Source organism: Gymnoscopelus microlampas, assembly GCF_963454915.1.
Source record: "Gymnoscopelus microlampas genome assembly, chromosome: 17".
Lineage (NCBI taxonomy): Eukaryota > Metazoa > Chordata > Actinopteri > Myctophiformes > Myctophidae > Gymnoscopelus > Gymnoscopelus microlampas.
Window position 1 is genome coordinate 18,400,523 of NC_139954.1, and position 15,348 is coordinate 18,415,870.

The 15,348-nt window shown below is 43.4% G+C and overlaps 1 protein-coding gene across 4 annotated transcripts in view; it reads right to left on the reverse strand.

The window, feature by feature from the left end:
* Nucleotides 1–10,795: 10,795 nt before the first annotated feature.
* Nucleotides 10,796–15,348, reverse strand: part of LOC311064592 (neuropilin-2-like) — a 128,922-nt gene continuing 124,369 nt past the window's right edge. For all 4 annotated transcript variants that reach the window (XM_084084464.1, XM_084084462.1, XM_084084463.1 and 1 more), the window contains one exon: nt 10,796–14,107. In XM_084084464.1, coding sequence (XP_083940590.1) covers nt 13,779–14,107 — 329 coding nt within the window. In that variant the 3' untranslated portion in view covers nt 10,796–13,778. The remainder of the gene's footprint in view (nt 14,108–15,348) is intronic.

A 15,348-nucleotide genomic window follows, 5' to 3' on the forward strand; every position in this document is an offset into this window, starting at 1 on the left:
CAGTAACAACTGACGCACACACACACACACACACACACACACACACACACACACACACACACACACACACACACACACACACACACACACACACACACACACACACACACACACACACACACACACACACACACACACGCACAGAGGGTGCCACCTACCCAGATCAAAGTGTTGGCTCTGTGGTCGTTCCCTTCATAGTTGCCTTAGAGCTTGGCCCAGTCAAGTGCTATTGTTGCTATTTCTGGGATAACAAGTCAGCGTGTGTGTTTGTATCGCTGACATTCCTACTTGGAGCATGTATGGGCTCTGCGTGTTTTCTTTTTACCGGCATGGGGTTGTGTGCGTGCGTGCGTGCGTGCGTGCGTGCGTGCGCGTGTGTGTTGTCCAGTGAAGAGCTCTTAATGAGGCTGGCTATGGCCATGGAATATCTTGATCCTCATAATTTACACCACACACACACACACACACACACACACACACACACACACACACACACACACACACACAGAGGGGAGAGCCCCGCGGCCACAGATTGTTAGAGGGTCTACATGTCAACAACTAACTCCTAAAAGCCACAAGTGTTTGTGGCTGAGCAGCCATTTAAGATAAGCCAAGGGCTACTCATGTTGAACCAGTGATGTCACTGTTAGAGAATGGACCTGCTGGGAAGGATCAACCATGACACCTTCCTGTCAGCAAGCAGGCAAGGAAAGATGGAAGGAAAGGAGGGAGGGAGGAGAGAAGCAAGGTGAGGAAGGGAAGGGAACAAAAGCATGAGGACAAGGACAGATTAATGGACAGAAGAAAATATAATAATAATTTAGTCCACAATCCTTGGTGGTATTTGCATACACAGTGAAATGAGGTATCTGCATTTAACCCATGCTAAGTAACAGGAGCAGTGGCTCAGGGAGCAGTTAGGGGTTAAAGTGTCTTGCTCAGGGACACTTCGACCCATTGCTGAAGGCTGGAATTGAACCTGGGATGTTAGGTTTCCCAGGCGGGCTCTCTAACCATTCAGCTAAAGCTATGGCCGCCCAACTAGGGAAGAAAGGAAAGGAAAGAGGGGCATAAAAAGTGCATTAAAAGAATGAAACACATTTTTTCAGGCGAGCCTGTGGAGCCTCACTCTTACTTTGGCATTTGGCGAACATTCAGCGCTGGTGTTGCCAACAGCCGCCGAACTCACACAATCGAAACAAAAACACAAACAGAGCAATACACCATAAACAGTGATTAGATATAAAACAATCATATTTGTACAGACAGAGAGAGGGGGAGAGGGAGAGAGACAGAGAGCTTTTGTCTGATGAAATGTAATTTGATTTCGCAGCATGCAGCCAATGAGTGTGGAGCATTAGGGGACTTGTCTGTCCAACAGCAGATACAACACTCTCACATAGACTCAGGTGGGGGACGTAAAAAATAAAACAAAATGCATTTTATCCAATCAGAGAAAGAAAAGCACCTCACAGTTACACTGGATTTTCTACAAATTGAAAAATAAAACTGGGTATGAGACACGGCACGCAGATTGCATCCTCAATCTGATTTGGTGGGGTAGAGCTTTTTTGTTCTTGGTGGGGAATACTTTCCAATAACACGGCACCCCCCTACCAATGATGGTTTAGTATTTTACAGACGTTATGGTGAGTGAATGATTCACCTTGAGGAATGTAGCTGTGAGGCCCGACAGAGAACGACGAGCAGAGGATTGAAAAGGTGGAAGCAAATAAACGGGAAGTTCAAGAAGAATGGATATGGCGAAAGGAAAGTATTATGCAATGAAAGGAAGGGAGAAAGGAAGGAAGAGGGCGATAAGGAAGTCTAATACCAGATCATAATATGATATGTTCCTTTATGAGCCAAAGTGAGAAGCTAATCTTTGTACATTTGTACAGACCCAATGCTATATCCCTCCTTGTACTTATACACACAGTAAAATCCTGAGTGTTCATTTAACTCTGAGAGTATACAAATTGAACCAAATGGACCTGTAAAAGTCCAATTTGTACACCTTCCTAACGACTGTATCAATCATTTAACCCTTTAAATGCACCGCTTTGGGTCCAGTAAATGAACTCTCAGCACAAACAAGATTCAAGCCTCAAGTGTTTGACGTTACAAAAGCTGTCAGAGCTATGATAGAGAGATACATTTTAAGGCAACACAGATGGGTGACTTTGACATTGTCATTGATCCTTAATCTAATTGCATTAAACTGTTTATGAACAAATGTTTTGTTGTAAATCGAGGGTGTCGCAAATGAAGGGCTCTCCCTTAATGCGCTCCAGAAGGAGCTGGATGAATGAATGCATTTTTCTCATGGTATTGATTATATATCCATGGAATCCATCAATTATTTTGCATTCATTTACCGTAATATAGTTCAGAATTTATGCTATGCTATTATGATATGTAATAATAATAATAGATTCCACGAGTCACATTATCTTTGTTGTTTCGTCTGCATGAGAATCAACTGCTAAACCCTTGCTGAAGACGATAGATAATTATTGTCCATCTACCATGGCTGAAAAAGTCGTTGTCCAGCATTACAGCCTTTATATAACATCCAGCATTGCTCATTATCTCTACAAGTCCACTGTTCCTTGGCAAAGGCGCCTTGTGTGGGCTAGCACAGCATGGAGGCAAAAACACCAGTTTTAATGTGAGCGCCACAAACATAAACACACACACACACACACACACACACACACACACACACACACACACACACACACACACACACACACACACACACACACACACACACACACAACGTTGGTATTATTATACCTTTGAGGACATCAACATTTTAGATAAATGCAATTTTGTAAAAATGTTGGCATTATGAATAGCAGATCTGCTATTTTCGGTGCGCAACACTGGCACACAACTACGTATGTTTTCGGCATAACTGGCATCCCAAACCCTTAAACCTATACCATCTAAATGCCTCTTCCTAATCCTAACTCTAGTCTAAGTCCAAGTCTAAAAAGTGTCCTCACAATGTCTGTGTCTTAAATTCTACTATACTTGTGGGGACATTTGGCCCTCTCAAGTATAATAATGTGTACACACACACACACACACACACACGCACACGCACACGCACACGCACACACACACAAACCTGGCGTGTGGCATAGCTGGAATGGATTGAAGTTGCGGTGGTGCAGTATGTGTTCAGCTAGCTGTCTAGCTGTTGACACAGCAGAGTATCAATGCCTGCCTATAAATACCAGCCCTACCAGGCTCATATGGGCCTGCCTGCTGGTTCGTGCATGGCTGTTTATTTGTCTGTCTGCGGCTGTATCCGTGTTTTCCTTTGTGCCTCCTGACTCCTTCTGTGTTTCTGTCTGTGTTTCTGAGTGTGAATTAGGGATGATGCAGAAGTATAATGCATCGGAAAACCCAGAAATTGCAAATACGTATGATTCGGCATAACTCTAACCCGAACCCTTAAACCTAACATCTAAATGCCTCATTCTAATCCTAACTCCAATCTAAGTCCAAATCCAAAAATCATTGAGGATTGTCGGTGTGTTTCTGAGTGTGAATTAGGGTTGTTGCAGAAGTATGAAGCATCGGAAAACCAGAAATTGTCAAAAATAACAACACGATGCGACACATTGTGAGCTTGTAGATCGGCTGTTTTAGTTCAATTGATGACAGAAAGTATAAAAGGGCTTAACCAAGTGATTAAACCCAGGAACAGACAATCCTCATTTTAGGAGGATTTTAGGTGTGTGTGTGTGTGTGTGTGTGTGTGTGTGTGTGTGTGTGTGTGTGTGTGTGTGTGTGTGCGTGTGCGTGTGCGTGAGCGTGAGCGTGTGTGTGTGTGTATGTGTGAGAGATTGTGCCAGTAAGCAGAATGTTAAAATCTATGTTAGTAGGTTACATTCTCAGCATGGGCAACTCACCAGAGATTTGACTGTGTGAGTGAGTGCATGCGTATGCAAATGAATGTGCATGCCTGCTTAACACATGCACTTGTGCTCATGAGTGTGATCACATGGGCACACCTCTTTGCTGTCGGGCAGAAACCTCTTATCTTCATATTCTAACGTTTTTATGTTTCATCATCATACTACAGGCGTCACACAAAAGCATCAAGAGTAGCACATACACAAGCTCGGAACCCGGTGCGAAGCGACGCGTTCCGAAAAGTTACAGTTTTGGACATATGAGGTTTCCACACGACAGAGACGATCTACTGTATTCTTAATATCTATTGCACTTCTTTTCGTGTGCGTTGCATATATGTGCGCACACACATACACACACACACGTGTGTCAGAGAAGAGAGCGTGAGAACCAGGTCAACCCCTCCTGAGGAGGAGAGGAGCAAAGAGATGGAGGAAAGATGAACAGAAGAGGGAGGCGTGAAATAAAAGGAGAAGAAAGAGTAGAAAGATGCTGATGCAAACAGATCACATTAGCCCTCTTAGCTAATTAGAGGGGCTAAAAGTTAGGCTAAGAAATACATGCATTAGTCTACTAGTTTGAGCCAATTAAAACTGTACCGGAAAGTGGGACAGCTGGCCGTGCATAATGTGGCACATTGCCTGAGAAAAAAAAGGAAGAAAAGAAAAACAATCCTGATATCTGGTGCTTAAGTCTTACTCTGGGGTTAAAGTCATATTTTAGTTTTTGTCGCATTCCTAAGCCAATAATTTGATGACTGGCAGCGGTTCCGGTAGGAGACACAAAGAGTCTCCTTTGTTTCTCCTATACCGGAACCGCTGCGTACCGGTCCGCTGGTCATCAAATTATTGGCTTAGGAATGCAACAAAAACAAAAAAGATATCCATGAATTAAAGTCTCCATATGGTGACTAATCGATGGAAAAAAATGTTTTTGGGGGGTGAACTATCCCTTTAAAGGGACACTTAGGTGCTGGTAAAATGGCTGCTCAGTCACTGCTGGTGATGCCGATTTAAACCTTGCATTAACCACTTTCAATCTGGTGTCCATATTTAGGTCATGTCATTATAGGTGGAAAAAAAACCAGAAACTTTCAAAAATGTTCAACAGTTTTCAAAAATAGCAAAAATAGACAGAGGCGGTTTTGTAGTGGCTATACAAAAACATTGTGGTGTCGCATTGCACATGGCTAGCATGACAGCTGGGCTGAACAATAACATACATGACTTGAATCGTTTAACATCACAGTCGCATAAGAGCCCACTAAAGCCACAGCGGCCACACAGAAGAGAACGATTTGGGCACAGACATACAGAGGCCAAAAAGATCATTAACACACATCCAAAAACAAGGCTTTATTTGAAGTATTACAAGTAATAGAAGATAATTCTCCACTAAGAGGAATTATATCTTACAGCAGTGGTTCCCAAACTTTTTAGCTCAAGACCCAAAAAGAGAAATGAGCTGGTACCCAAACTAGTGAAAATAGCAGATCTACAAGGTCACAACACGTTGCTTCGCACCACGTGGTGAGCTTAGATCTGTTTTTTGGGGGGGGATTTTCACTACTTCTTAAACTTTTTTAATATTCATTTATGGAAATTATTAGATTTTTTAATTTTATTTATGAAATAGGCCTACTTTTGAACTTTAAAATATTTTGAAATAATATATATACAGTATATTATATATATTTTTTTTTAAATGGAAAAAAGGAGATGTTTACTCGCAACCCATAAAAATTGGTCCGTGACCCAAAGATGGGTATACTATACAGTATACTGACTGAAGTGAGTTGTTCATCAGGATTCAGTGATTTGACATGTGCTGCTTCCATGAGAAACATGAGTGTGTTATCATACTGGGCACGGTTGCACCAGCTCTTCTGGGTAGCATGGTGCAATCCTGCAACAAAATGACTAATGGAATTATGAATAATTCATAATTCCATTAGTAAGTGTGTGCGTAAGGTCCTCACTAAGTTTCTAGTAACCATAAACTTGTTTCAAACTAAGGATTGAATAAGTTGGGTTGATCACTCAAACTTGAGTAATGTCTTCTAAGCTAGTAAAGCTTTAGTAATGTGGTTACTCTCAGAAACATCTGTGTTGCTGTGTCCAATCCTAAAGCCATCAACAATGTAAACATGGAAGTCATTGCAGCATCGCAAACCTTAACAGAACTTCCCAAATTAATTGTTTCAATAGATCGCAATTAATGTATTATTCCTTTCGGTAACACAGTTCGGGTCTATAATGCATTATAATCGCATTTACAATGTATTATAATGCGCTTACTTACTGTATGTTTAGAACATATTATAAGCGCATTATCATGCATTAAGATGCAGTATAAATGTGATTATAATCCATTATAGACCTGACCTATAAGTAAAGTGTCACCTGGTGGTGAGCACAGTGTCACCTGGTAGTTATAATGTGCTGTTCCACTGAGTTTATGATGCATTATGACCAGGACTTATACGTTATAATACTTCATAAACCTTGTTATAAGTTGTTATGCATAATTATAGACATTTATAACAAGGTTTATAATGTCTTAAAAGTGCGCTATAATGCATTATAAATGTGGTTATAACTCATTATAGACCACACCTTAATATATAAAGTCTTACCTTACTTTCTTCTCTCCACCATGCTGAAAAGGCCGGGCAGAGATTCAGCATAGATCCGATCCGTTGTTGAGCGGAGTCCCTCAGGGCTCTATACAAATGTATTTCTTTTCTGTTTTCGCTCTACATTAAATATCTTCGCTGAAACTACAGTAGCTGTGAGTTTGTCGATCTGCTATTTTCCTGCGAAGGTTTTCACAGAATTCAGATGCTGGGGTTTAAGTAGATACGTTTTCTCCCCTGTGTGCGTGCATGTGTACTGTATATCGTCTGTCGTGTGGAAACCTCATTATTTCCAAAATTGTTACTTTTCAGGATTCAAATTCAAAAATATCAAAAGTAGCAGATCTACAAGCTTAAAACATGTCGCTTGTAGATCTGCTACTTTTGATGTGTTTTGTGTGACGCTGTAGTGTGATCAAGTAGGGCGTTAATTTGCCAAAAAAACACAGCAACAATGACAGCAAAAATATGATTCTACGTGCAAAAGGAGATATATGGAGAGGAAGAATTTAAATGAACGCAACTGTGATGGGATGGTGCATAACACACACACACACACACACACACACACACACACACACACACACACACACACACACACACACACACACACACACACACACACACACACACCATTACCCAACAGCATTTTAATTTGCCATCATTTGTTCCATCATTATTCTCACACTTTCAAGATAAATCAGTTGAGTGGGCGACACATTTCCTATTATATTCATCCAACAAAACTCTTACCAGACCAGGCAATTGGCGGGCGTGGGTTTGTGTGTGTGTGTGTGTGTGTGTGTGTGTGTGTGTGTGTGTGTGTGTGTGTGTGTGTGTGTGTGTGTGTGTGTGTGTGTGTGTGTGTGTGTGTGTGTGTGTGTGTGTGTGTGTGTGTGTGTGTGTGTGCGCGCGCGCGCGTGCATCTGTGTATGGCGGATGTTAATTAAGAGTGTGTTCTTTGACAGCTCGATTAAGTGGAGTGAAGGAGGCATTCCTTTGATCGTTGGTGCGAAGGCCCCTCATGAGAAATAACACCACAACACCACAGAGAGAGGGAGAGAGAAAGAGTGAGGGAGTGAGGCAGTGAGAGAGAGACTGACAGAGCGACAGTCAGACAGTCAGACAGACAGACAGACAGACAGACAGACAGACAGACAGACAGAGAGACAGAGAGAGAGACTGAGAGAGCGAAAGAGACAGAGAGAGCGACAGACAGACGGAGCGACAGACAGACAGACAGACGGAGCGACAGACAGACAGAGATGGAGAAAGAGAAAGAGAGACAGAGATTTAGAAAGAGATCAGAGAAGACAGACAGACAGACAGAGACGGATGGAGAGAGAAAGAGAGACCGAGAGGGAGACAAAGGGACTGAATGTGTGAGAGGCTCCAGAAACATTTTGGTGGGAGATGAGTTGAAGATGGTCGAGCAATATAAAAAAAAGGAGGAGGGGGTGTGGGAGGGGGGTGTGGGAGGGGGGCGGGGCCACTGAGAAAGCAATGAGAGAGAGGTGGAGAGACGAGGAGAATGAACGGATGAAACACGGGTCAAGAGATGGAGGGAGGGGAGAGAGTGAAATGTGGAGCTTGAGTATAGAATGGAGACAATGACAGTGAGCAAATGGAGGGGCATTAGAACTGGAGAGAGAGAGAGAGAGAGAGAGAGAGAGAGAGAGACGTTTGGGTGGAGGGAGAAGTATGTGTTTTGTATCTTTTCCTTTGTACACAATTCTGCCACATTTTTGCATAATTTATATGCAAAATATTCCACCGCTGTTGGGGAAATGGAACAATAAGGTGTGTTCCAAATTGGATCTTGTGTAGTTTTTATTTAGTGACAAGCTCTTGCTAACACTTTTCTTTGGCTAAATATGTATAAAACCCACAGACAGACATGCCAACGTGAAATTTATATTTTTGTATTTTTCACATTCACGGCACTATATTTGCAAAGACAAATATAGTGGCGGGAATGTGAAAAAAAGACCAAAGGCTCGACCGGTCGTGATGTGACGCGTTGTGAGCTTGTAGATCTGCTATTTTCATTTTTATTTATTTATTTATTTATTTATTTTTTTATTTTTTTGAAAACTTGAAATGGGACATTCTGCATAATGAGTATTTTCTACTTTTGGTACTTTAAGTACATTTTGATGCCAATAGTTTTGTACTTTTACTCAAGTCAATTTTGAATTCCGGACATTTACTTGTAACAGAGTATTTCTACATTGCAGTATTGCTACTTTTACCTAAGTAAAACATTTTAGTACTTTTTCCACCACTGCCAGATACCCTGGCTATTACATGGTAAGCTCCAAGGGCTTGGAGGATCGTCTCTGGGGGTCATCGTTGCATCTCATCTAACTACTACTAACTACTACTGCTCCGAGATTCCTTTATCTCGTTGGCTACGGTGCTCGTGTCATCCCGGTGGTGTCTGTATGGGTCAGTCATATCCATACATGGAGTCCCAATGTCAACCACGCCCAAAGATTAGAGTCTATGATGTCATACTTGAACGTGTCAGTTATCTCCATATTTGGAGTTCCAGTCATCCTGTGACACGGTCTAACTCACGGTGGTATCCGCTACGACTAAGGCTGACAAGTACTGTATGACATGAAAGCCTTCTTTACAGTGACAATAGCAGGTCTACACGCCCCCCCCCCCCACAACGCGTCACATCACAATGCATTTTGAGCTTGTAGATCTGCTATTTTTTTTTATAATTATAGGAAAGTCAATGCATTGAGCATGTACTTTTGAATACTTCAATATTTACGTAATATATAAGTAAAGATTTGACTGAGCAACTTTACTGAGGTTGAGTACTTTGTCCACCGTTGCTTGAATGCAAAGCCTGGTTTATACTTAGTTAGTTGCCTGCCGTAAATAGCAGATATTCAGGCTCACAACGTGTCACATTCGTGACACATTGTGAGCTTGTAGATCTGTTATTTATGTAGCGCGACGCCGGCACGCAACCAAGTATAAACCAGGCTTTGCAGAAGGAGGAGGGGGTGTGAGGGAAGCCCCGCTCATCCTAGGAATACACATTTAGCGTGAGGAAAGCAGGTGTCTGAATAGAGGGAGAGGGAAATGAAGGTAAAGAGGAAGGAGGGAGGGAGGGGTGGGAAGGGTAGCTGCAGGCAAAGAGGGGGAGGAGGAATGAGAGAAGAGAGGGTGGTATGGAGGTATGGAGAGGTAGGCTCTTAAACCTCTCAGGAGGGCTTTGATGTGCAGTGGACCTCCTGTGAGAGAGAGAGTGTGTGTGAGTGGCATGGTATGTGTTTATAGCCTGCGTGTGTGTATGTGTGTGCGTGCATGCGTGTGTGAGTTTAAGCATGTTGGGGTGAATGCTTTCGCATTCAAGATCTATTCAGTGTGAATGTGTGTGCGTGTGCACTTGTGTGTGTGTGTGTGTGTGTGTGTGTGTGTGTGTGTGTGCGTGTGTGTGTGTGTGTGTGTGTGTGTGTACTCGTAGTGGAAATCATTCAGCGCCACCATGTCTGCTTCTGTCTGTTTCACCCAGTCAGGCCAGAACAGTCATACGCACGCACGCACACACAAACACAAACGCACACGCGCACACACGCATGCACTTATTTTTGATATCCCCCTGTCAACCCAAGCAAAACACAAGCCAACAAACTCCTTTGTTATTTAGCCTTTATTAAATAATAATAATAATAATAACATTTAAAAAAAAAGAAACATTTCTGTACAAAGTCTACAAACAACAGTTTGAGTTATCTGGCCAGTGCCGGAGGCGAGTGTGTGTGTGTGTGTGTGTGTGTGTGTGTGTGTGTGTGTGTGTGTGTGTGTGTGTGTGTGTGTGTGTGTGTGTGTGTGTGTGTGTGTGTGTGTGTGTGTGTGTGTGTGTGTGTGTGTGTGTGTGTGTGTGTGTGTGTGTTCATCAGAAAGAGGTAATACTAATGTATCTCGTCAGTGACAGAGAGAGGGCAATGAGTTGAGGCCTGTGTTTGTGTGTGTGTGTCTACAGAAGTTAACCATTGCAAAACGTAGCCTTTAAATGAAAACATCCTGTAACAAAATTACACAGCTTAGGAAATGACTCTGTGTTTGTGTGTGTTATATGTGTGAGTGTGAAGCCTAATTTATACTTAGTTGCACGCTGGTGTTGCATGCCGTAAATAGCAGATGTACAAGCTCACAATGCGTCACGCGTTGTGAGCTTGTACATCTGCTATTTACTGGGCACGACACCAGAAAGCAACTAAATATATATCAGGCTTAAGCCCAGGAGAGAGAGAGAGAGAGAGAGAGAGAGAGAGAGAGAGAGAGAGAGAGAGAGAGAGAGAGAGAGAGAGAGAGAGAGAGAGAGAGAGAGAGAGAGAGAGAGAGAGAGAGAGAGAGAGAGAGAGAGAGAGAGAGAGAGAGAGAGAGAGAGAGAGAGAGAGACGCTCCAAGGCACTTGGAAAACAGTCTGACACAGTCCAGTGGAAACACAGTACAATGGACAGAATACTTTCTATACTTCCCTCGTCTTTTCCCTGCCGCAACTCCCTCCCTCCGTCTCAGCAGCATCTTTCAACACTTTTTAATAATCGCCCCTTTTCTGTCTCGACTTAACCAGGATAGGTCCTGCTGGCTATATCTTAACTTATCATGCCGTTGGATGGAGATGGAGGGAAGGAGAGAGAGAGAGGGGCAGAGACAGATGGAAAGAAAGAAGGAAAAGTGTTTTTGTGTGTGTGTGTGTGAGGGAAGAGTGTATTCGTGTGCGTCCGTGTGCGTGTGAGAGAGAGAGACGGAGTCCCAACCTTTTCTGGATCAAGGGCCCACTTGAAAATCTTAAATATTGTTTGCAGCCCACCCATCTGACCACTAATGTCTGCTTGTTTCTCTCTGTCTGTCTGTCCATCACTCTCTCTCTTCTCTCTGTCTCTCGCTCAACACAATGTCATTTAGGGTTAACGTGTCTGCCGTTCTGGGTGTCTGCCTGTCTCTCCCTGTGTCTGTATGTCTGTAGTTGTCTCAGTCAGTTGAAGGTCTCATTGTCTTTTCACCTGTCTCTGTCTCTCTCTACATATTTCCCCGTCTCTCCCTCTCTCTATCTGTCTGTCTGTCTGTCTTTGTCAGTGTTTATCAGTCTCTCCGGCAGCAATGGCCCTCCTCAATGGCTCTCCTCCGATAAACAGCGTATACTGTAGTTAGCTTAAGGCTCAATTGTGTGTCCAAGAAGGTCGACGGTTTGAATCCCACCCTCCACGCTCCACTCATATAGTCCTTGGCCCTTTCTCTTCCTCTGGGCGTTCCTTAATCGGGGGGGGCTGTTAAGAGACGTAGAGAAAAGAGAGCGGTTGGGGGGACGGGGGGGGGGGGGGGGGGGTGTGCCTCTCTCTGTTTCTCTCGGTCCTTCGTCCCCCCCTTTTTTCCGAAATGTGTGCACGTACACAGCTCTTTGGCAATCCATAGGTTGCGATTAAACAATCAATCACCAACTTTCACACAGTGTCCGACCATGTGTTGTATAGAGGGATCATACAGTCAAAAAAAATAACAAAACAAAACAATAGATATAATATACCAAAAGACAAACTCTAGAATAGTGTATCTAAAGCACGACTCCATAACAGCATGTTAGATTTAGATAAACCTCTGATTCCTAGGTCTTTCTTCTCTCCATTCTTCAGCGATCTTCTACTCTTCTTAAAGACTGATAAAAGTCCGGAACGCAAAAGAAATCAAACAAAAATTGCCTAAAAGTAGGAGAACTGAAGAAACCGTTAAGACCCTGGAGTCCAACACAATGGTAAACAAAGTCTAAAAAATGGCACAGGAGTTCTAACAGGGCGATAACAAACTGAAGCTTGTACATCAACCACTTTTTATGTTTAGTTTTTTTTTTGCCCATCCCCCAAGAAACACAAGTCTAAAACAGAACAAAAACAGTCACCATCACTCTTCTATATGCCACTGGTTTCACAAAGCGCAGACCAAGGGCAGACGACGGAGCGAGCGAGCAATTATGCCACAACGGCAAGCTAATTGACATTCTAAGGAACTCCTGGCTTTTAAAACTTACAGAACTTATATAATCTAAAACATTGAAAAAATTCAAACGGAAATTAAATGTCCTCCTTCTTTTGTCACCTCCTACTTTTGTCTTTACAAATCTAGATTTTAGTTTGAGTTGTGGTCGTTTGTTTCGTATATATACTTTTGTTTCTTTTTCTGGGGGTGGGGGGGGGGGGGTGTTAGGCATTCGCTTGATATGTGTTGATTTCAGTCAAAAGTGCCCACATAAAACGGTCCACTGGATGCAGTGCTCTAGTCTTCTGGTTCTTGTCTGGGTCAGAACCTTTCATTTCCCCATGTTCCCCTCCATATCGGCCCATTGTTTAGTTGTACAGTCGATAAAGACAAATCTGTGAATGTTCAGCCTTCATAAAGATTCCTTCATATGTCCTTCAGTTACCTTACATTCCAACCCTTTACCCTTAGACGGTGTCATTTGTAGTACAAATGTCCACGATTGTCATGGGTATTGTAGTCCATTTCTGTCTCTGTGTCTCTTGTTCCAGTGGCCGGCGTGGGGGTAATATCATTCGTTTATTCATTCCTTCATTCATTCACAGGCTTTTCTTGTCATCTTTTTCTTGTTTTATTCATTCATATTTTATTTTAGAATCGAGCAGGCTCTCTCCCGCAGGCTAGAGGAGATATGTTGGGTGAGGGGGGGAGATTGTTGGCGGGGTCAAACGGGTCCCCCAATTTTAGGCCTCATGACAAGTAAAAGGAGGATTGAGGTCACAAATCCCCACTGGCACAGGAGCAGGTAGGGGAAAACCGGGCTTGAACGTTTCCCCTTTTGGACATCAGCGTGCCAGGGAGTGGTCGAGGGACAAGATGGCAGGTGGGGTCACCCCTCCCTTTAGACGGTGTTGCAGGGGGACCAGGTAGGGTCTGGGCTGGGGGCAACAGAAGTTACTGATAGTTAACAGCTTCTTTTTCTTTCTATGTCAACATCGAGAAACAAAGCGTCACTTTTGTCGCGGGAGCACAGCGCAAGTCTTTCCCATGACGGCTCTCTCCGAGGAGTAAACGAAGGCTTCGAAGGGGAGGTCGAGGAAAGACGAGAACACAGTACAGGAGGTTGGCGGTGTGTGGCGGGGGGGGGGGGGGGCGGACGGACGGACGGACTCCTCCTCCTCCTTCCCTCCTCTTCCTCACTGCTCCTTCCTCCTCACGCCTCCGAGCAGCATCTTTGCTGGTTGATCTTGACCTTGTGCTTGATGCCGTCGTACAGCTCAAAGTTGTAGTTCTCCAGCGTGGTGGAGGAGCGCGAGGAGAGCCCGCTGTAGGAGCAGGTGCAGTAGAGGAGCAGGCCGGCGCACACGGCGCCCAGCAGCACGCCCAGCGAGCTCATGACGATGATGGTGAGCAGGATGGGGTCCAGGGAGTACAGCCAGGCGTTGTCCTTGTCCTTCTCCGACACCAGCGTGACGGAGGGCGCGTCCAGCTCCGAGGAGGACGGGGTGGAGGAGGACGAGGGCCAGCCGGGGAAGAGGTACCCTGTGGGAGAAGAGGCAGGAGGAGAGTCAGAATGTGGCACGAAAGAATCTTGCTTTTAAGGCCTGAGGTTCCGATTCTACAAATGTCTTCTAACAGTTTTCTGAAAAACTGATGTTCCTATATTAGTGGTGCTCAAATGTTTTCATGTCAAGGACCCCCAACATTATATACATTATATTTGGCCGTGGAACCCATCTCAAAATACTTGACCCCCAGAAGTAAATATTTGAGTTGCTTGAAAAAATATATAGTATATTCAAAGATTTGCACAAATGTTCAAGATTTGTTTTAAATAGCAGATCTACAAAGGTTGTTTTCATAATCAATTAATGTAATGGTCATCACATTAAGTTATCTGAACCCAAGGGGACATCTTGAAATTGCTTTACCCAGCATTCCAATATGGAACAAAGACAAGCGTACGTATTTTGGTGAAGCTGTAAATACCACACATTTTTACATGATACTGCACATCACTAAAGGGGTTACTCAAAGTGAAATTGTATTTGTTTAACTCCTACTTTAGTTAGTGTTGTCTACACAAACACCAAGACCTTGAATTTAGTAATTTGCCAGCATTAGTGTTACCCAGTGCATTCATTCAGCACAGGAGGAACTCAACTACTAAAATTAGTTGAAATAGAAATGTGCAAGTTAACATTTTTTCTCCCTCATTTACACACAGCAAAGGGGCAGACATGTTGGAGGAGAGCCATTAATATAATAGCCATTTAAAAAAAAGACTTGCAAGAGTCAGACCCATTTTACTGACTTCCACATAATTTTGAAAGTTTGATGGAATTAGTTACTTGAAGTGTGTGCCCTGGTAATGGTGTGTGTGTGTGTGTGTGTGTGTGTGTGTGTGTGTGTGTGTGTGTGTGTGTGTGTGTGTGTGTGTGTGTGTGTGTGTGTGTGTGTGTGTGTGTGTGTGTGTGTGTGTGTGTGTGTGTGTGTGTGTGTGTGTGTGTTTGGCATCTAGAAGCAATGATTCTAATCCACTTAATGAATGTAGACACATGAACAAGCCAATCTGCAATTAAGTGCAGCTTTTAGAGTGGTTTATGGAAGAGTACACACACACACACACACACACACACACACACACACACACACACACACACACACACACACACACACACACACACACACACACACACACTACACACACACACACACACAATAGCAGTAAACAGACTTGTTTTGCGAGGCAAGGAGTGGCAGCATGCTTCATGTATCTGTCA